Raw genomic sequence first — 23,890 nt, 5'->3', positions numbered from 1 at the left:
TTTTGAGCACTACTTGTTTCTTCAGTCAGTATTGTGCGGGCCGATGATGTTCATAATGTGGACATTTTAGAACAGAAATGCTTCGTTTTCTTTGTTCCTTGTACAAAAAATGCTTCAGAAAATAAATGCAAGTGAAATTATGTCTGCTTAATTCAGAATTGTGATAAAAAAAAAAAATTTAGGACGCATAGTTTGTGCGATGTATAGTTGTCCATAGTTTGTGCGATGTTTGTCATGGATTTTTCTTTGTGAACTACCTCAAATCCTAAAAAAAACGAAATTATCCAAAAAAAGGCTTCTACCACCGAGCTTAAAGTTCTTTAATATTTTTTAAACTAAAAAGTGTAATACGCAAAGCGGAAAGGGTAAGCGGCTCTTAGAAGTTCACAAAAATTAACAGTATACGCCAGCGTTAATAAGCAGACACCAGTTTATATATGATTGTTTATATTAAGAATGATTAACTTATATTATAGATTTATGATTTCTTTCGTATTTGGAGGTATTTGATACAGAGTCTGATTTTCTTCTCTTTGACCCTAGCATTGAATATTAAAGGCTCCCTTAAATACCTCACCATCTTATTGATTATCCAGTTAACCCTCTCAAAAATTCCGCAATTTATTTTACTAAATTTCTATTACTAAGTGTCTTAATGCTTATGAGACTATGTCTGTTAAACAATAATATTAAATCGCAGCTTAAAAGTCCTTTCAATTACTTTTATATAATTTTCGAAATGAAACTCTTAGACCCCAGACTTGGAAGATATTTTTTTTACAATTCCCAGTGCTTCGTTTTCCAATAGAAGGCTACTTACTAATATTAGTTCTGTCAGCCCGCCATTTAGAGTGATAGATTTTTATTTTATAAGAAACTGAGAGGCTTTGTGAAGCATGATATATTTGTATCTATAAATAGCTTAGTATTATTAACTATCAATACTGCCAATCATTCATTTTGAAAACTCTGCTCCACAGGAAACTTAAATAGTCTGCATATCCGAAGTCTACAAGAGTTAAACCTTCGATTTTAGTACTAGAAATTAAATAAAAAAACAAGTTTTTTTAACTGAAAGTAAGGAGCGACATTAAAACTTAAAACGACCAGAAATTACTTCGTATATGAAAGAGGCTGCTTCCTCATTAACGCCTCGCTCTTTACGCTAAAGTTTGACTCTTTCTCTCAATTATTTTTTTAAAACAGTAAAAAACTTTAGCGTAAAGAGCGGGGCGTTGATGAGGAAGCAGCCTCTTTCATATACGAAGTAATTTCTGGTCGTTTTAAGTTTTAATGTCGCTCCTTACTTTCAGTTAAAAAAACTTGTTTTTTTATTTAATTTCTGGACGTTTTTGAATCAATGCATGTTTTGATTTTGGCTCTCCGCAGGGGAATAATTAAAACAAAATTTGCATTTTTTTTTTTGGCTAAATGGCTTTCCCATAATTTTGATCGAATGATTTTGATAAAAAAAGAGCGGGGGAGGAAGCCTAGTTGCCCTCCGGTTTTTTGGTTAATTAAAAAGGCAACTAGAATTTTTGATTTTTTACGAATATTTTTATTAGTAAAAGATTTACGTAACTTATAAATTAGCTTAAGTAAAGAAATTTTGTATTCTCATATTTTTATTACATATATGAGGGGGTTCCCCCCTTGTCAGATCCTCGCTCTTTACATTAAAGCTTGAATTTTGTCCCAATTAATTAAGAATGACCCCAGAATCACAAAAGCTGTAGAATAAATAGTTGAAATTACTAAAAATACTTTAGCGTAAAGAGCGAGGTATTAGGAGGAGGTGAGCCCCTCAAATGGGTAATAATTTCTGTTTGTTTTAAGTTTTAATGCTGCTCCTTACTTCCAGCTGAAAGAACTTTTTCATATTTATTTTTTCATTTTTTTTTAAATAATGCTAGTAAATCCTGCGCTCCCTTCATGGAGATTTTCTTCCGCCATGACAAACTATCGATGGAAAGTTCCCCCAGCATATCCCCCTCTTCTCAACCCCTCCCCAAACCAGAAAAATCCTCCTGAAAACGCCTGTACACTTCCCAATAACCATTACTATATGTAAGCACTGGTCAAAGTTTGTAACTTGTTGCCCCTCCCACGGGGACTGTGGGGGAGTAAATCGTCCCCAAAGACATAGTCATAAGGTTTTTCGACTACGCTGAATAAAATGGCTATCTCAGAATTTTGATTTGTTGATTTTGGTAAAATAATTAGCTTGGGGGGGCCTAGGTGCCCTCCAATTTTTTTGGTCACTTAAAAAGGGCACTAGAACTTTTCATTTCCGTTAAAATGAGCCCTCTTGCAACATTCTAGGACAACTGGGTCGATACGATCACCCCTGGGAAAAAGAAAAAAAAAAAAAAAAAACAAATAAACACACATCCGTGATCTGCCTTCTGGCAAAAAATACAAAATTCCACATTTTTGTAGATAGGAGCTTGAAACTTCTACAGTAGGGTTTTCTGATACGGTGAATCTGATGGTGTGATTTTCGTAAAGATTCTATGACTTCTAGGGGGCGTTTCCCCCTATTTTCTAAAATAACGCAAATTTTCTCAGGCTCGTAACTTTTGATGGGTAAGACTAAACTTGATGAAACTTATATATTTAAAATCAGCATTAAAATGCGATTCTTTTTATGTATGTATTGGCATCAAAATTCTATTTTGTAGAGTTTTGGTTACTATTGAGCCGGGTCGCTCCTTACTACAGTTCGTTACCACGAACTGTTTGATATCCTGTTCTCCAATGTTTCTGGTGTCTTCTGTAGGAACATTAAATAGAAATATATCGAATTGTTGTACTTTGTCTCAATCTCCCTATCAGATTTGTAAAAAGACAACAGCAAAAAAACAGTTAAAGCTTGTTGGACCTGAATTTGTTCTTTTTTCTATTGAATATTTTTGAATATTTCTAAGAAAAACTTGACTCTTGAAGTTCTTTAAGAATAATTATCATTCAATTTCAACAGCCGTTATCTTTTAAGAGTGGTTTTTTAAGATTTGGGAGAGAAAGTCAAACTTTAGTGGAAAGAGCGAGGAAAGAGAAAGGGTAGCCTCCATTATATAAGGAATAATTTCTATTCATTTTCAATTCTGTTGCTGCTCTTTACTTTCAGTTCAAAAAGCTTGTTTTTTATTTAATCTCTGACACCATGAAATCCCCCTCCCTGGAAATTTTTTTCTAAGAAATTTTTTTTTCTAAGATTTGAGTTAAATTATTTTTTTGCAAAATTTTGATATTACATTTCTATGACGCGAAGGTGCGAAAGTATCTTGCCTCTCAACTCCCTCCCATTAGTTTTAGATTTTCTTAGATTCAAGTTTCTATTTCTTGTTTTAAACAAGTCCTCTATCGTAATCGTAACAACAAAGCCGAGAGAGGGGTAACATCATGCAAGCAAAAATCAGACCACTTATCTCCATGCCCGAAGTATCATCATTGATGATTTGACACAGGAGTATAATTTTTCAATCTTCTCCAAGAAAAGCGTTGGGGCCTAATCTACCATAATTTATTGAACCTCTGGATTTCAGATTTTAAAAGTAGAATCTTTGAATTTACACTTTTTAGGTAGTATTTTTAGATCATGTCTGCATTAGTGTACACTGGTTATTACCTTGGAACCACTATTTCCAAAATATGCTCCTAAGCTTAGATTATTCAGATTTCCGTACGCTCTAATACCAATTTCTTACCACCATACTATTCGAAATCTTTCCTTTAATTGTTTCCAAACTACTTTATTCTGTATTCCGCCATTAACAACGGTTTCTTAAAGAATTGCGTACGCTTCTACACCTTTCCTCTTTCACTATTTCTGCAACTAAAGATTTTCTCCTTTGTGTTTTCTTTCTTTTTTCAATTTTAGTATTTTTTTTTTTTAATGTTAGCAGAGAAAGCTTTAATTACATCCCGTTTTTCTTAGAATTAAAGGGTTTAAATTTCATTTTACATAATATATTTTTCACATCAATTAGTTTAATACTCACTGTAATTATTAGATAATCCTCTCAAGGTACAGAAATCTTTCAAAAACTTATGGTAGGGCTAATGAGCTACCCACATTGATCTTATAAATGCAGTTGATTATTTGATATTTTTTCTGATTAGCGCACACCCACCAATTGTTTAAAACCACATTATTCAAAAGCCTTCCTTGAATCGTTTTCAAACCATGTTATTTCATATTGTGTTTCTAAGTATGGATCCTTAGAGACTTACTGTACCTTCACTCCTTTTCTATTTCTGAAAACTAAATACTTTCTCCTTCCCTTTTTCATTTTTAATAATTTTTTAATTTTCCAGGAGGGCCTTTTACTGTATGCCATTTTCTTTTTAGAATTTGAGGATGTTACACTTCTCATTTTACTTCACTACAATTAGTTTAGTATCTTTATTACAAAATCAAATTCTCACCACCCTTTTCGTTAAAAGTTTGAAAATTTCGAAAAAGCAAAATATCTTCAAAAATTTTGAGTCTGTCTATGTTGTTTTGGGTCCTATGACTTACAATTTCAGAATTTCGGAACTCAGCTAAGTAGGAATATTTTAATTTCTCCTGTAATTGCCCTCTTAGCTTATGATTCTAAGCCTTGTGTTGTTCAGAGAATTTTTTTTATGTGATTTTATGGCCCTAGGTTTGCCTCTACTCCATACTATGTTTTGTGCTTTTTACCTTTCGAGATTGGTTACAAATGCTAATAATAGCTCATCCTTACAAAAAGGCTAATTCACTTATGGATTCTCCAGTCCACTCTTCAATCAATTTCTTTAAAATTTTAATTATTCTCAGCTTTTTTCGAGCATATAAATAGGATAAATAAGATGTATATTGTAAATTTCTTAGACTGTATTTAATTTTATGAGCATTGCGAGACATAAAACCTTGTAGGATAATCCTCTAAATTTCAGAATTCAATATCTGAAATCTTTGATTTCTGCTCTATAGGTCAAATTTCTAGAATATACCTACAATAGCTTACATTTGTGATTGACTTCAACCCCACTCTTTCCATATTACACTCCCAAGCATTGATTCCTAGAGATTTACGGATACTCCTATCCCTTTCCCCCTTCTTTATTTCTGAAACTAAAGACTTTCTCCTTTTGTATTTTTTTTATAATAGCTGATTTTTTTTTCAGATTCAGCTCAAGCTGATTATTTTGGTTTCTCCTCCTATCGCCCCCTTAATCTATGATTTCAAGTCTGATGTGGTTCAGAAAAATTTTGTTATGTGTTTTCATGGCCCTAAGCCTGTCTAGACTATGGCCCAAGGACACTCTGTCCTGCCATATATAAGTCTTAAGTTTAATTTCAAATATTAATGTTAGCACATCCTGGCAAGAAGGCTAATACAGATATGTACTCTCCTGCCCCACTCTTTAGCAACCTTCTTTTAAAATTCATATTTTCTCAGCTATTTTTTATTCTATCTAAAGGTTGACTAAATGTAAATTATGATCTTCTCAAATATTATCTAAACTTACTACCTGGATGTTACAAAACAAAAAACCCCGTATGATAATCATCCGAATTTCGATCTTAAATAAAGCCTTTGATTTTTACAGGCTTTACACTAGTATTTCTAAAATATGCTTCGCTTGTATTTTGATTGATTTCAATCCCTCCTTTTCCATATTACGCTCCTAAGCAATGATTTTTTTCAGATTTTAGTACGCCCCATAGACGGAATCTTATAAAAAGAATTTAAGATGTCATGAAAAAAAAATAACAACTACAGAAGAAAACAGGGAAAAACATGAACAAAATTTTTCATTTACCCTTAAGCAATTCAAACAAATTTGTATATAGACCCTTTTGATAAACTGGATGCCGATTTATTTTACCTCTTTTCGCATTGTTTTTTTTTTTTTCCAAAGTCTTGAGTATATTAGAGAGTAGTTGTTCAGGAGGTTATTTTTTTACCAAAGGAGGCTAAAAAGCTTGTGGAACCAGTCCCTAATGACGCCTGGTACTGTCCTATATATAATAACTCTGTTCTTCAGTACTCGAATGCAAATTGAAGAGGTAAAAAAAAAGTTTGCTTCTTTAATTGTTTTAAATTCCCTTGTAATTAATTTTCCTGGGCCCATTAGACTTTTTACTGTGTGGTTAATCCGTTTTTATTGGTTTGTAGATTGATATATGTATTTCCCCTTAAACTCCAGGCCAAGCCCAACTATCTCTTCATTGTATAATAGAATGATTGTTTTCACTTAACTCATAAATTCTCTTCTTCCAAGACCAAACACTTTTTCGATTGTCATGCGGCCCATTGTTCCAATTTTTTACCACCGAAGACATAAATACAGTATTGGACTTTTTAGTGAAGCTCTGCAAAACTGATTTGGTATCTCGCAAATTTGGACACTGGTGATAGAGGAAAAAAATAGAAGATATGAGGTTTGAATTTTTTTTAGCCTCGAATTTGTGTTGTTATTTTATTTTCGACTGAGAGGAATGTGACCATAGCCATTTATCTTAGGGGGTGAGTTGTATGTCATAGTATGTCGGCCACTTTATTGCCAAATTAATTTCTTTTTCTCCTGTATATAATTTCCATCTTTGTTACTCTTTGGAATGTCCTTTTCCTCTTTATTCAAATTCCTTTTCCGGTGCTCCAGCACTGATTTATTTAAAGCTTAAAATCTGACTGAAAAATGCGCTAGTAGATAGAACAACTAGAAATACAAACTCTACATAAATATTCGCAAGTAACCCGAAGAGAAGCGCACCCAGGGGTAAGCCATTTGTTTGTTGGTAGAAAGAATTATGGAATTGGAAATACATTGAGTACTTGTTACAAAGTTTAACCAAGGTCATCAAAACGTTACAATCTAATCCTAATCGTCCTTACCAGTATTAAATAAAAAAAAACAAGTTTTTTTTAAACTGAAAGTAATGAGCGACATTAAAACTTCGAACAAACAGAAATTAATTTGTATATAAATAGGGCTGCTTCCTCATCAACGCCCCGCTCTTTACGCTAAAGTTTGACACTTTCTCTCAACTCTTCTTTTTTAAACAGTAAAAAACTTTAGCTTAAAGAGCGGGGCGTCGATGATGAAGCAGCCCCTTTCATATACGAAGTAATTTCTGTTCGTTTTAAGTTTTAATGTCGCTCCTTACTTTCAGTTAAAAAAAACTTGTTCTTTTGTTTAATTTCTGAACGTTTTTGAATCAATGCATGTTTTGATTTTGGCTCTCCGCAGAAGAATAATTAAAACGAAATTTACATATTTACTTTTTTGGGCTAAATGGCTTTCTCATAATTTTGATCAAATGATTTCGAGAAAAAAAGAGCGGGGGACGAAGCCTAGTTGCCCTTCGATTTTTTGGTTACTTAAAAAGGCAACTAGAGCTTTTAATTTTTTTACGAATGTTTTTATTAGTAAAAGATATACGTAACTTATAAACTAGCTTACGTAACAAACTTTTGTATTCTCATATTTTTATTAAATATATGAGGGGGTTCAACCCCGCGTCAGTACCTCGCTCTTTGCACTAAAGCTTAAATTTTGCCCCTATTCATTAAGAATTACCCTGAATAACAAAAGCCGTAGAATAAATTGTTGAAATTACTAAAAATACTTTAGCAAAAAGAACGAGGTACTAGGAGGAGGAGAGCCCCTCATATGCGTAATAATTTCTGTTCGTTTTAAGTTTTAATGCTGCTCCTTACTTCCAGTTAAAAAAAAAAAACTTTTTCATATTTATTTTTTCATTGTTTTTTTTTTAAATAATGCTAGCAAATCCTGAGCTCCCTTCATGGAAATTTTCTTCTCCCATGACAAATTCCTCAATGAAAAGCTCCCCCAACATATTCCCCTCTTCTCAACCCCTCTCCCCAACCATAAAATCCCCCTGAAAACGTCTGTACACTTCCCAATAACCATTACTATATGTAAGCATTAAATAAAAAAAAAACAAGTTTTTTTGAAATGAAAGTAAGGAGCGACATTAAAACTTAAAACGAACAGAAATTACTCCGTATATGAAAGGGGATTTTCCTCCTTGACACCCCGCTCCTTGCGCTAAATTTGATTCTTTCTCGCAACTCTACTTTTTGAAACAATAAAAAACTCTGTTCGTTTTAAGTTTTAATGTCGCTCCTTACTTTCATTTCAAAAAATTTTGAATTTTTTATTTAATTTCTGAAAGTTTTTGAATTAATGCATGTCTGATTTTGGCTCTCCGTACATAAATTATTAAAATGAAATTTAATTCTTTTTTTTGGCTAAATGGCTTTCTCTTAGTTTTGATCAAACGATTTTGAGAAATAAGGGGTGAGGAAGGAGGCCTAGTTGCCCTCCAATTTTTCGGTTACTTAATAAGGCAACTAGATCTTTTAATTTTTAACGAACGTTTTTATTAGTAAAAAAAATTACGTAACTTAAGAATTAACTTACGTAACAAACTTTTATATGCTTATATTTTTTATTATATATATGAGGGGGTTGGTCCCCTCGTTAATACCTCGCTCTTCACACTAAATCTTGTTTTGTCCCAATTCTTTAAGAATGACCCCTGAATCAGAAAGACCGTAGAATAAATAGTTGAAATTACTTAAATTTTTTTAGCATAAAGAGCGAAGTATTTATTTCCTCCTAAATACCTCGCTCTTTATGCTAAAGTATTTTTAGAACCCCTCATATGCGTAATAATCTCTGTTCGTTTTAAGTTTTAATGCTTGTCCTTACTTTCAATTGAAAAAACTTTTTCATGTTTATATTTTCATTGTTTGTTTTTTTTATAGTAATGCTAGAAAGTCCTGCGCCCTTTTCATTGAATTTCTCATCTCCCATGAAATATTCCTCCAAGGAAAGATCCTCCCATATAGCCCCCTGCCCTGAACCCCACACCCAAACCAGAAAAATCCCCCTGATAACGTCGGTACACTTCCCAGCAACCATTACTGTATGTAAACATTGGTCAAAGTTTGTAACTTGCAGCCCCTCCCCCAGGAGCTGTGGGGGGTAAGTCATCCCCAAAGACATAGTTATTATGGTTTTCGACTATGCGGAACAAAATGGCTATCTCAAAATTTTGATCCGTTGACTTTGGAAAAAAAATGAGCATGGGAGGGGGCCTAGTTGCCCTCCAATGTTTTTGGTCACTTAAAAAGGGAACTAGAACTTTTCATTTCCGTTAGAATAAGCCCTCTTGCAACACTCTAGGACCACTTGGTCGATACGAAACCCCTGGGAAAAAAAACAAACAAAAAAAACAAATAAACACGCACCCGTGATTTGTCTTCTGGCAAAAAATAGGAAATTCCATATTTTTGTGGATTAGACCTTGAAATTTTTTCTATAGGGTTCTCTGATACGCTGAATGCGATGGTGCGATTTTCGTTAACATCCTATGACTTTTAGGGGGTGTTATTCCTTATTATCCAAAATGAGGCAAACTTTCTCAGGCTCGTAACTTTTGATGACAAAGACTAAATTTGATGAAACTTGTATATTTAAAATCAGCATAAAAATCCGATTCTTTTGATATATCTTTTAGCATCGAAATTCTGTATTTTAGAGTTTCGTTTACTATTGAGCCGGGTCGCTACCACGAACTGTTTGACTGGTCAAAGTTTGTAACTTGTAGCCCCTCCCACGGGGACTATGGGGGAGTAAGTCGTCCCCAAAGACATAGTTATAAGGTTTTTCGACTACGCTGAATAAAATGGCTATCTCAGAATTTTGATCCGTTGACTTTGAAAAAATAATTAGCGTGGGAAGGGGCCTAGATGCCCTCCAATTTTTTTGGTCACTTAATAAGGGCACTAGAACTTTTCATTTCCGTTAGAATGAGCCCTCTCGCAACATTCTAGGACCGCTGGGTCGATACGATCACCCCTAGGAGAAAAAAAACAAAAAAAAACAAACAAACAAATAAACACGCATCCGTGATCTACCTTCCGGCAAAATATACAAAATTCCACATTTTTGGAGATAGGAGCTTGAAACTTCTACAATAGGGTTCTCTGGTACGCTGAATCTGGTGATGTAATTTTTGTTAAGATTCTATGACTTTTAGGGGATGTTTCCCCCTCTTTTCTAAAATGAGGTAATTTTTCTCAGGCTCATAACTTTTGATGGGTAAAACTAAACTTGATGAAACTTATATATTTAAAATCAGCATTAAAATGCGACTCTTTTGATTTAGCTATTGGTATCAAAATTCCATTTTTTAGAGTTTTGGTTACTATTGAGCAGGATTGAGCTGTTACCACGAACTGTTTGATATATACCTTTTCAGTATTTATAAAACCGAACGTTTTCCGGGAATTAGTCTTGAGAATTCAGTCACCATGCTTCATGGCACCATGATGCATGGTGCATCAGAATTCTATCACAACATTTATCCCGTTAATCCTGGTACTTGGATGTTGGCAAATTGAAATTTCCAAAATTCATAGACAGCTATTTTTCTCCGATTGGTTTGTATCCCCGTGACCCACAAAATATGGTGGCCAAAACTGTGGCATAATATTAACGAATTGTTTTGCTCATTTTAAGAAATTGAGAGGAAGTAGTCAGTTAGAACTAGTCCTAGTTAAAGGTACCATACAGGCTTCGATATTGTCAATGCTTCAATTATTGTATTGTTTTCTAATATCTGATGCTACCACAGATTTGCTATCAGATTTATGCATACTTAACAGGTTACAGATTTATATCAGGCATACTTCATGTTATTTTTACATGCACAAATTAAAACTATAAAGATTTTCCCTTGAACTTGTATCCATTAGTAAATGCATAATTGGAGCCTGAAAACATATTAAATAAAAAAAACTAGTTTTTTTAACTGAAAGTAAGGAGCGACATTAAAACTTAAAACGAACAGAAATTACTCCGTATATGAAATGGGTTGTCCCCTCCGCAGTCCCACGCTCTTTACGCTAAAGTTTGACTCTTTGCCACAATTCTACTTTTTAAAACAACTAAAAACTTTAGCGTAAAGAGCGTGGGACTGCGGAGGGGACAACCCATTTTATATACGGAGTAATTTCTGTTCGTTTTAAGTTTTAATGTCGCTCCTTACTTTCAGTTAAAAAAACTAGTTTTTTTATTTAATTTCTGAACGTTTTTGAATTAATGCATGTTTGATTTTGGCTCTCCGCACATAAATTATTGAAATGAAATTAGTATATTAATTTTTTTGTGGCTAAATGGCATTCTCTTAGTTTTGATCAGACGATTTTGAGAAATAAGGGGTGGGGAAGGAGGTCTAGCTGCCCTCCAATTTTTCGGTTACTTAAAAAGGCTACTAGAACTTTTAATATTCAACGAACGTTTTTATTAGTAAAAACTATACGTAACTTAAGAATTAACTTACGTAACAAACTTTTATATTCTTATATTTTTATTATGTGTACGAGGGGGTTTGTACCCTCGTTAATACCTCGCTCTTTACACTAAATCGTAAGTTTTGTTCCAATTCTTTAAGAATGACCCCTGAATCAAATAGGCCGTAGAATAAATAGTTGAAATCACTAAAAATATTTTAGCATAAAGAGCGAGGTATTTATCTCCTCCTAAATACCTCGCTCTTTATGCTAAAGTATTTTTAGAACCCTTCATATGCGTAATAATCTCTGTTTGTTTTAAATTTCAATGCTATTCCTTACTTCTATTTGAAAAAAACGTTTTCATGTTTATTTTTTCATTGTTTTTTTTTATAGTAATGCTAGAAAATCCTGTGCCCTTTTCATTGAATTTTTCCCCCATGGCATATTTCTCCAAGGAAAGATCCTCCCACATAGCCCCCTCCCTCAACCCTACCCCCAAAACCAAAAAAATCCCCCCAAAAACGTCTGTAAACTTCCCAATAACCATTATAATATGTAAACACTGGTTGAAGTTTGTAACTTGCAACCCCTCCCCAAGGGACTGTGGGGGAGTAAGTCATCCCCAAAAACATAGTTATTAAGATTTTCGACTATGCCAAACGAAATGGCTATCTCAAAATTTTGAGCCGTTGACTTTGGGAAAAAAATGAGCGTGGGAGGGGGCCTAGATGCCCTCCAATTTTTTTGGTCACTTAAAAAGGGCACTAGAACTTTTCATTTCCGTTAGAATGAGCCCTCTTGCGACATTCTAGGACCACTTGGTCGATACGATGACCCCTGGGGAAAAAAAAACAACAAAAAAACAAACAAATAAACACGCACCCGTGATTTGTCTTCTGGCAAAAAATGCAAAATTCCACATTTTTGTAGATAAGAGCTTGAAACTTCTACAGTAGGGTTCTCTGATAAGCTGAATCTGATGGTGTCATTTTCGTTAAGATCCTACGACTTTTAGGGGGTGTTTCCCCCTATTTTCCTAAATAAGGCAAATTTTCTCAGGCTTGTAACTTTTGATGGCTAAGACTAAACTTGATAAAACTTATATATTTAAAATCAGCATTAAAATGCGATTCTTTTGATGTAGCTATTTATATCAAAATTCAATTTTTTAGAGTTTTGGTTACTATTGAGCCGGATCGCTCCTTACTACAGTTCGTTACCACGAACTGTTTGAAAAGTTGGGCAAAGACAGACAAGGAGAGATTTTTAATTTAGAAACTGTAAAACAATGTCATGTTAAAATATTTACTTAATTTGTGTGAGTTTGCGAGGCTATAAAAAGATTTTACTTGAATTATTATTTAACAGTTTTACGATACAAATTTAGTGTTTTAAAAGCTCCTATTCAAGCTCCTATTTACAAAAATGAGGTTTTTATTTCAAGGGTTGTAAAGCAGCATCTGGGTTTACCCCTTGGTACTGATCTGAAAAGTACGTGTGCAGGGCTACTTGGGCATTTCAGCACGAAGGCTAGAACAGCTTTTGGACTTCTATTTAATGCTAAAACACGTTAAAGTAAGAATGTTTTGACCAGACTCTATTACGCATGCACAGTCCCTCATGTCCCAACCCTAGCTCCTTTTTGGAAGCTATTTACCATGATCAATTTACGGACAATCGATAATCTATATTACAAGCATGCAAAGTATCTTCTAAGTTCTTCCTCTTTGGTCCCGTAACTGCAAAGTTCCGCAACTATATGGTGTTACTGATCCATTTGTAGCTGTGGACCAAAGACGTACCGAATTTGTTTCATCTCTTAGACCGTAGCCACCCATATTTTAGCGCGTTTATCATAGTCTGATTTTTTTCTATTTTCTTTTTTTCCTTTACTCCATATGGGCACTTTCGTGTCATTTTATGTGGGTCAATAAAGTTATTGATTGATTGATTGAGCAGGTGCAATCCTTTGTCCTTTGTAGATTTAAGGCTATTATTTAGATACTTACGTTAATATTTCTTCCTGGTTCATCTTCAACAAGTTGTCTTGTAATGTCTTTGCACATACTTCTTCCCCCTGGACCACTTATTTTACGCCCCCCAAATTGCTCATCACTTTGATAAATACCACGTGATTTCATCAGTGACTCATCACGAAGTCGTGAGTCATCCTCCCAGTAACGAGAAGCCGAGTGAGAATACAGTGCCGCTGGAGTTCCATGAGTAACTCTAGTTGTTGTTACGAAGCCAGTAGCTTTCCCTGAAATAAAAGGTAGTTTAGGGAAAGATATTAAATTGTATATTGTTCTATATATTCAATAAATAAATAAAAAAAATTCAAATGAAAGTAGAACAGAACTTGAACCAAGCAGAAATTATTATGTTGATGCGGGATTTGCAACCTAGTCAATACATTTCTCTTTACGCTAAAGTTAGAATTTGGTCCAATTCCTTCAGAATGACCCCTGAATCACAAAGGCCGTTTAATTAGAATAAATAGCTCATCTGAAAGCACTAAAATAACTTTAGAGTAAAGAGCTTGGTATTGACTAGGGTGTAAACCCCCTCATATACGTAACAATTTCTCTTCGTCTTAAGTTTTAATGTTGCTCCTTACCTTCAGTTTAAAAAAAATTGTTTTTAATTTAATTTCTGATCGTTTTTTTAAATAATGCTCGGAAATCCGGCGTCCCCTTCATATAAATTTCCCTTCCCCCATTAGAACTTCTTCCATCGAAAGATCTTCAACGTAACCCCTCCCTCCGACCCCCCACTTGAACAAAATCCCCCTGGAAACGTCTGTATGCTTGCCAGTAACCAATGCTATATGTAAACAATGGGAAAACTTCATAACTTGTAGCCCTTACCCTGGACACAGTGGGAGATCATGTCATCCTCAAAGATATAGTTATTAGATTTTTCGATTATACTGAAATAAATGGGTATCAAAATATTTGATTGGGTGACTTTGGGAAAAAATGTGCGTGAGAGAGGCCTAGTTGCCCTCCAATTTTTTTTGTCACTTAAAAAGGGGACTCGAACTTTTAATTTCTCTTTGAATTAGCCCTCTTCCGATATCCTAGGAACACTGGGCTGCTACAATCACCCCTGAAAAACAACAATAACAAGAAAAAACACTCATCCGTGATCTTTCTTTCGGCAAAAAATACAAAATTCCACATTTTTGCAGATAGGAGCTTGAAACATTTATAGTAGGGCTCTCTGATACGCTGAATCTGATGGTGTGATTTTTATTAAGACTCTATGACTTTTAGTGGGTCTCTCTCTCTTTTTTTCCAAAATAAAGCAAATTTTCTCAGGCTCGTAAAGAAAAATCCAGCTCTTTTGACGCATTCATTGCTGTTAAAGTTCAATTTCTTAGAGTTTCAGTTACTAATGAGCCGGTTCACTCCTTACTTACAGTTGTTAGCACGAAGTGTTTGATATGGACTACAAGCCACAGTGAGGGTCCAGAAGATGTTAAGATAAAGTTCAAATATTCTAAAACTCGCTCGACCGAATACTTTAAGTAGCAATAAAGTTTTTTTTAACATTGTTTCGAATGCAACATGCCATAAAAAATAGTCCTTTGCAGCTTTCATAGACCTACCAGGCTGGGTAGGTAGGTTAGGCATAGGTTTAGGCATCTTAAACCTAGTCCTGTTTATGCATACACCTAAGCAGGATTTATATAACTTTTGATAATACTTCTAGCAGTGGATCGGCGAAAAAACTACAAACCCAAGTAAATTTTGTAAGAAATAAGTAAATAATAAAAAAAATAAAAAATAAATGAAAAATCGAGAAATTTGTGAGAATTCAGAGATTTACAGATTCCGACGGAATTGAAGGACGTGCATACAGCAATGTGGTATTATGATATCAAATCCTCAGCAAATAATTTCCATGATTTGGGTATAATTGGGACTCCCACTTCTCCTGCCCACTGCATCCGCTCCAAGAAGTATCGCCTTCCGCCAATCAAATCAGAAAGAGCTAGATTCTCAATCAGATACCAGATTCCTCAAATTATAAATAAACTTAGCTTAGTAGAAATGTCCCGAAGTTTCACAAGTGGATTTTGTTTGAAAAAACATATTTCAAAAATAGTTCTTTGCTTCGATATCGGGATTGATTAATAATAGATTTTAGTATGTATTTTGCTGTGGTGTTCTCACGCTGGGTGGCCTCCTCTATTATCTCCTACCTTGTATATTTTTTTGCCTTATTTTTTTTTCTCTTTTTGGAATTATTAGTATGGCGAGACGTTGTGTTTTTTTTTTTTTTCTATGCATCTGTACTGCCCCAGCGTCACGAGCTCTGCTCTCTGTTGGGGCATAATATTGTTTTTGTATATTCTTAATTTGAATTAATAAATATTTATTGATTGATTGATTGATTGACCGGTTTGAAGCCCACTATCCCCTCCTATCAATAGAATACGACTCGTTAGTGTTTGTAACGTATTTAAAAATGACTTTCAAAATAAGCTTTTGCAATAGCCTGATACTTTTGACTAACCTCATAGCCCATTACATTAGTTTATCCGTGGTGTTTTACTTTGTTACTTTTTACTTTGTTTTATAAAGCAGAACTGCAACAAAGAGTTAAACTATTAAATTCCTATTGAAAACTCTCTGAACAAGGTGAATTCAGAAGCACTTACAGATACACTTATTTCAAAAGAGCAAAGACTAATTATGACTTACATTTATCAAGTATTTCCTGATAATATTCAAGATTAAATGTTTCAAGGACCAGAAGAAATTTCTATAAAGCTGCTTGCTAAGAGCTGTTTTCCTTTCATGTAGTCCTTCTACTTATACCTACTTTTAGTCCTACTATAAACTCTCTGAATAAGCTAAATTTAGAGACACTCGCAGACATACTTCAAAAGAGGGAGGATCAACCAAACATGGTTTACATCCATCCAGTATTTTCTGACAATATTCAGTATATCACGGACCAGAAGAAACTCCTATTGAGCTACATTATGAAATCTGTTTTTTCTTTTCTCTCTAGTTAAAATGGGTCTTGCAAAAGGCTTTAGCACCTTAATTTCATTTTTATGCAAAACTCATATGAACCCTTTGGCTTGGGCACAAATAGATGAGCATAATATTTACCTTTAAAGACATGTATTTTTTTAAAAAACACAATAACAGTTCCCATGACAAAAAAAAAATACAAAAAAAACAACTAAACTGTTCTTAAATTTGTAATATGTTATCAAAGAGAAAAAGAGAAATTACTCTTCAATAGTTCACTCGTTAAACGAATGCTTCCATTCTACTGATTTAATATAACGTCTGCAACTATTTTTTTTTTCGGCAAATACATTAGACGGATAAAGGTCTTTTCCACGGGGAAAATACAAGAAAACGGAATAATGCATTAAAAGGCTAATTGTATCGAGCTAAGCATGGTTCTTACGTTAAAATGTTTTTTTTTTATCCAGAATTAGCGAAACTGACCTTCATCTTTATCATTTTTCTTATTTTCAAGACCTTAGTTAAATTGAAATCAATTCCATTTTTAATGCGCATGGAATGTCCTCTACCTCTGACACTTCTAATCAACAACAGGTCATGGAGGATGCACTTCAAGCACTATCTCTTCGGAAGGCAGGGAGCTGTCAATCTTACCCTCATAATCAAAAAAATATTAGCCTATAGTGTGGTGCATAGCTTTGTAGCTGTTTAAGATAACTACTAGTACCTTGTTGCTGTGCCCAGTCGAATATTGAAGGAACTCTCGAACTTAACGATGAAATACAATCTTCAAATTTTCCTTTACTATCAAGTCCTATAGTTTCCAGGTTAGCCTTGACTCCACAGAACAAGGCAGTGGCACTAGAAGCTGAATCGGGTGTCTGGCCATCATTGGCATATGTCTAAAATTGAATATAATAAATAGCATAGCAAAGTCATTATTCCTTAACTAATTTGACTTTGTTGTTGACATTAGCGTATATTTTATACGAAAATATCATAATTTAGGCTACCTACATTACTAAATACTAGCACTTACACTTGACCCATTTGCTTAACATTAAAACGGTTTTTCATACTTAGTTCCAAAAAAAAATTACGTGATTGATCACTACAATATGAAAATTTCCATTACAGCCTTATTTCTTTTATTTTGAAAAAAACTATTATCAAAACAGTTCCGTTATTTGAATTAAAATACAACTAATTAAACGAGTAAGTTTTTAACATCGGTATAGCTTCATCCTTTTTTTCATTAAATAAAAAAAAACTAATTTTTTTAGCTGAAAGTAAGGAGCGACATTAAAACTTAAAACGAACAGAAATTACTCCGTATATGAAATGGGCTGTCCCCTCCGCAATCCCTCACTTTTTACGTTAAAGTTTTAATTGTTTTAAAAAACAGAATTGTGGCAAAGAGTCAAACTTTAGCGTAAAGAGCGAGGGATTTTGGAGGGGACAGCCCAATTCATATACGGAGTAATTTTTGTTCGTTTTAAGTTTTAATGTCGCTCCTTACTTTCAGCTAAAAAAATTAGTTTTTTTTTTATTTAATTTCTGAACGTTTTTGAATTAATGCATGTTTGGTTTTGGCTCTCCGCACATAAGCTATTAAAATGAAATTTGTATATTAATTCTTTTTTTGGCTAAATGGCTTTCTCTTAGTTTCGATCAGACAATTTTGAGAAATAAGGGGTGGAGAAGGAGGTCTAGTTGCCCTCCAATTTTTCGGTTACTTAAAAATGCAACTAGAACTTTTAATTTTTAACAAGTGTTTTTATTAGTAAAAAATATACTTAATTAAGAATTAACTTACGCATCAAACTTTCATAATCTTATATTTTTATTATGTATACGAGGGGGTTTGTACCCTCGTTAATACCTCGCTCTTTACACTAAATCGTAAGTTTTGTCCAAATTCTTTAAGAATGACCCCTGAATCAGAAAGGCCGTAAAATAAATAGTTGAAACTACTAAAAATACTTTAGCATAAAGAGCGAGGTATGTATCTCCTCCTAAATACCTCGCTCTTTATGCTAAAGTATTTTTAGAACCCCTTATATGCGTAGGCTAATAATCTCTGTTCGTTTTAAGTTTCAATGCTAATCCTTGCTTTCATTTGAAAAAACGTTTTCATGTTTATTTTTCATTGTTTTCTTATAGTAATGCTAGAGAATCCTGCGCCCTTTTCTTTGAATTTTTCTTCCCCCATGACAGATTCCTCCAAGTAAAGATCCTCCAACATAGCCCTCTCCCCACAGCCCCACCCTCAAACAAAATAAAATCCCCCTGAAAACGTACACTTCCCAATAACCATTACTATATGTAAACACTGGTCAAAGTTTCTAACTTGCAGCCCCTCCCCCAGGGTTTGTGGGGGAGTGAGTCATCCCCAAAGACATAGTTATTATGGTTTTCGACTATGTTAAACAAAATGGCTATCTCAAAATTTTGATTCGTTGACGTTGGGAAAAAAATGAGCGCGTGGGAGGGGACCTAGATGCCCTCCAATTTTTTGGGTCACTTAAAAAGGGCACTAGAACTTTTCATTTCCATTAGAATGAGCCCTCTTGCGACATTCTAGGACCACTTGGTTGATACGATGACCCCTGGAAAAAAAACAACAAAAAAACAAACAAATAAACACGCACCCGTGATCTGTCTTCTGGCAAAAAATACAAAATTCCACATTTTGTAGAAAGGAGCTTGAAACTTCTACAGTAGGGTTCTCTGATACGCTGAATTTGATGGTGTCATTTTCGATAAGATTCTACGACTTTTAGGGGGTGTTTCCTCCTATTTTCTTAAATAAGGCAAATTTTCTCAGGCTCGTAACTTTTGATGGGTAAACTTGATGAAACTTATATATTTAAAATCAGCATTAAAATGCGATTCTTTTGATGTAGCTATTGATATCAAAATTCATTTTTTTAGAGTTTTGGTTACTATTGAGCCGGGCTGCTCCTTACTACAGTTCGTTACCACGAACTGTTTGATAGCTAAAATTATGACTTCTCAGAGAAAAGATAGATGACGATGGCTTTTCAATCTCCAACATCCTTTGCTTAATATATCTTACAATTTAACAATTGAAATTCAAACAACAACATTTAACAATTGAAATTAGAATTTAAGTTATTTTCGGTAGAAGGGTAAGATTTAAAAAGGTCTCATAGTAATAATGGACTCCTAAATAGTGACAAAAATTGGAGCATAAAGAAAACCCTGAAATTCTGGTACGAAATAAAAAAACGCTTTCTTCCACTGGTAAGGTAGAACCTCAGATCAAACCACAATCAGAAGAGGCGCGATGCAGGAGAGCGTTCTTAGTGTACATATTTTTAAACATACAATCTTGAATTTTCTCAGGCTGGTAACTTTTGAAGGGTATAACTAAAGTTGATGAAGCTTATATATTTAAAATCAGCATAAAAATGCGATTCTTTTGATGTAGCTATCGGTATCAAAGTTAAATCTCTTAGAGTGAAGATTCGGGACGGCATCTCACCCTCGTTTTTACTTGTCAGCGTCCATCCGTTTTACCTGACAACGTCTTTCTTCTGGATAGATCCAAAACTGAATTGCGGGACAACCTGAATTGATTCCACTGGGACTTTCTTTCTATCAGACTTTCTGTTAATCCTGGTGAGTGTGCGTTTTTAAGCTTTAGTGAACCAAAAGGTGATAATTTATTTGACCAGTGGCAACCATCCAGTCACTGCGTTGTCGGAACTTCAGTATCTTGGTTGCATGGTAGTAAAAACAATCGTTAAAATCAGGCAATCCATTGTTAAGCAAACATGCACTGCTTTTAAACGTATTTATGTCTCTAGTGCCGAATTGTGGTAGTTACGTAAGAAAATCTCTGGCTTCAAAATTTTGTTCTATTTGAAAGCCCCATGTAATCTACCTCAAGTTTGTATTCTACCTTATATGACATTGGTCGAATTCGCGACATACATTTTATACCTCATCCAGACTTATTCTATTTGCGAGTACTTCTCTATCTTGTGAAGAATGCAATAAGTTTTGAAGATAACAATTGTTGTGGTCCGTCACAAATCCAAACTTGCCATTTAGAGGGAAAATTTTAGTTGATGGAGGTGATTTTCAACATTGTTTACCAGTTCAACTCCACAGCAACTGCGGTGAAACACTTGAATTGTCAATAAATAGTCATCTTTGGAATTATTTCACGTATTTTTCCTTAGAAAGAAAATGCGGTCGGTTCTGAATGTAATTTCCAGTGGTAATTTAATTGAGTTATTAGGAGAATGTTTATCAAATCACAATTTCGATTTATTTAAGGATCAAATAAAATATTTTTATATCTAGTGCATTTCGTAATTAATTCTTTTTTTAATAAAATCGTTTTTTTAACGAAATACTGCATTTTCGTAGACATTATCGTGGCTGTAGCGATAGCTGAAACCTAGTAAAGAAAAAAACAGTCAATAGTAGCCAAACTATATAAAAAAATACAGTAATATTTTAATCAAAGACAACGCAATAGCGTTGCCTATGGTAAAAGCCATAAGACTTCGAATTTTTTTTGGTTACCAGAGGCACTTCAAATGGAACGGGTGGTCTTCAAAACTTTGGAGGAGGGTCAGTCGATGGGAAATCGAAAGTTCTAGCGCCCCTTTCAAGAGTTAAAAGTGATCACATGGAAAATAGCCCCCCCTCCTAAACGACCTTTTTCCCAACTACATCCAACTAAAATTTTGAGATATTCATTTTATGGAAAATTTTCCAAAGATCAGAATACAAAACTCCAGGGTAACAATCCTCAGAGGCGGGAGGCAAGTGTTGTAAGCTATGCCCTGGGGGTATATATGGCTTATATAGAAGATGTGCTCGTATAAAGTTCAGAGGGGGCTCATTTGATTGAAAATCAGAAGTTCTAGTGCTCTTTTTAAGATTCAAAAGTAAATTAGCCCCCCTTCTCCCAAAAAAACCCTTTTCACCAAATGCTGCCAATCAAAATTTTGAGATAATGTCATCTTGTTCAAAATAGTTCAAAGATTAGACGACAAAAACTTATGGGTCAACACAGCCCCCTAAAGCCCGAGGAAAAGTGTTCTAAGTTTTTTGCAGGGGCATATAATGATTTTCTGGAATAGGTGTCGTATAGACTTCAGAGGGGTCAACGAATCAAAAGCAACCGGAGGAAAACTAGTTTCCTGCCTTTGACTTTTCCCCCCAAAATCATACAATCAAACTTTTAAGATAGTTATCTTGTTCAAAATAGACCACAGACCATATAATGAAAACTCTGAGGTCGAAACAGTTCCAGAAAGCGCGGGGGCAATTTGTGTAATTTATTCTCTGGAAAAGTTTTTATAGACTAGGTGGTTATATAGGCTTCGGAGAGGGCCCATTTGACCGGAAACCAAAAGTTTTATTTTAGTTTTTAAGAGTCAAAAGTGATCAGAAAGAAACTAACTGGCCCCACTCCATACCCTTTTTCCCCAATGAATTTGATCGAGATTTTGAGATAACCATTTAATTCAAAATAGTTCCTGCAGCATAGGACTGTCTGTGGTTGATGTAGCCCCGCAAAGCCCGGGGTCAAGGGTTATAAGCTATTCCCGGGACTTATGAAAGGCTATATGGAAGAGAGTGTCATAAAAAACTCGGGGGGAATCTCATTTAATAAGTAGTTGGAAGTTTGAATTCACTTTTAAAGAGTTGGAAATGATCGGAGGGCACCAAGAAACAACTCCCACGTCTTCCTTTTCCCCAAAGAAACCTGATCAAAATTTTGAGATTATCATTTTGTTCAAGTTAGGCCAAAGATCAGGTAACAAAAATTTCGCTATTAATTTAACCCCTTAGAGCCCGGAGGGAATGATTGAAAGTCGTGCCCAGGGGACATATAAGGTTTTTATGGAAGGGTAGTCAAATAAGCTTATTTGATTAAGAATTGAAAGCTCTAGCTCCATTTTAAGAGCCAAAAGTAATTGGAGGGCAAATAATCCCCCTTCCCCTACGCTTTCTTTCCCCAAATGAAATCGGTCGTAATTTAGCGATAGCCATCTTGTTCAAAGTACTCCATGCCTCATATAACAATGCCTTTGGGGTTGTCAGAGCCCCGTAAAGCCCAGGGTCAAGGGTTATTAATTATTCCGTGGGGGCATATAATGTTCTATGAAAGAGAACGGTCGTATAAACCTTGGAGGAGGCTCATTTGATTAGAAATTGAAAGTTCTAGGTTATCTTTTTCAAAGCCAAAAGGGATCATTCGGCAAAAGCCCTACAAGGCCTCTCTTCCCAAGTGCATCTGATTGGAAATTTGAGAAAGCCTTTGTGCTCTTTTTTGTCCAAGGAGTATATAACAGTTTCTTTGGGGTTGATACAATCCCCAAAGCCCTGGAACAGGGTTTTAAGTTATTTCATGGACCCATATAAAGCTTTTATGGAAACATGACATTATAAACTTTAAAAGGGGCTCATTTGATTAGAAGTTGGAAGTTCTATTTCCCTTTTAAGGAGTCGAAAGTGATTGCAGGGCAAATAGCCTTCCTCCCCCATAATTCCCAAAAAGCATCCGATTAAGTTTTGAGATAGACATTTTGTTCAAAATAGTTCAAAGATCATGTAACAATCCTTTTATAATGCTTTTATAAGAATGGGGGTCGTAAAAGCTTTGGAGGAAGCTTATTTGAATGAAAGTTGAGAGTACTAGTAGGAAACTGATAGTTTTTAAAAGTCAAAAGTGATTTGAGCACCACCACCCCCCCCTCTCTACGGCCTTTTTTTACCCAAATATATCGAATCAAAATTTTAGAGAGCAATTTTGTTCAAAATAGTCCAAATGTGAAATAAGTATTTTCCGGGTTTGAACCCCTGTTGAGCCATTGGGGAAAGGGCTATAAATTATTCTAGCTACCCATCGTTAATATATAAGGGTTTCATGGAAGTCGTGGTCTCATAAACTTTGGAGAAGACTCATTCGATCGGAAATTAAAATTTATGTTTCCCTTTTTAAGAGTCAAAGGGGATTAGAGAGCATCCAGTCCCTCCTCCCCCCTCATCATCCTCTTTCCACACTTTTTTCCTCAATTGCAACCAATTAAAATTTTGAAATAGCCATTTTGTTCTCAACAGTACAAAATTCAAATAATTAAAACTTAGGGTTTGGAAAATCCTCCGTAGTCCCCGGGAAAAGGTTTGTTAATTTTTTTATTTGCGCATTGTTAACATATAATTTTTTTTTTCTGAAGGGGCTTGGATTGGAAATTGAAACTTCTAGTTCTTTTTCTAAGATTCAAAAGTAATGAGAGGGCAACCAGCCCTCCCACCCCACCCCTTTTCCCCAAAAGTATTCGGTCAAACCTTCAAGATAGCCAGTTTTTCAAAATGGTCCATAGGTAAAAGAACTATGCTTCCAGGGTTGAATCCCCTCTGCCTCGAGGAAAGTGCTATAAGTTATGCAAGTTGCTTAATAGTACTTTTATACTTTGTTTACTTTGATACTTTCTTTACTTTGATACTGTTTTACTTTGATATTGTTACTTTGATACTAGTTTTGATACATGAGGAAACTTTGAAGGTAATTAAAAAGGCTCGATTTTGAAAAGGGGGATTTCAAAA

The 23,890-nt window shown here is 34.6% G+C and overlaps 1 protein-coding gene across 2 annotated transcripts in view; it reads right to left on the bottom strand.

Annotated features, from left to right (window-relative positions):
• Positions 1-23,890, bottom strand: part of LOC136027627 (alkaline phosphatase, tissue-nonspecific isozyme-like) — a 92,396-nt gene that overhangs the window by 27,345 nt on the left and 41,161 nt on the right. For both annotated transcript variants that reach the window (XM_065705047.1, XM_065705048.1), the window contains exons 3-4: positions 17,022-17,196; positions 13,313-13,563 (exon numbers count right to left, since the gene is read on the bottom strand). In XM_065705047.1, coding sequence (XP_065561119.1) covers positions 13,313-13,563; positions 17,022-17,196 — 426 coding nt within the window. The remainder of the gene's footprint in view (positions 1-13,312; positions 13,564-17,021; positions 17,197-23,890) is intronic.

The sequence above is a fragment of the Artemia franciscana genome, chromosome 5 (assembly GCF_032884065.1).
Source record: "Artemia franciscana chromosome 5, ASM3288406v1, whole genome shotgun sequence".
Classification (NCBI taxonomy): domain Eukaryota; kingdom Metazoa; phylum Arthropoda; class Branchiopoda; order Anostraca; family Artemiidae; genus Artemia; species Artemia franciscana.
The sequence above is the reverse complement of the archived record's forward strand: the minus strand, read 5'-3'. Positions and strand labels throughout refer to the sequence as shown.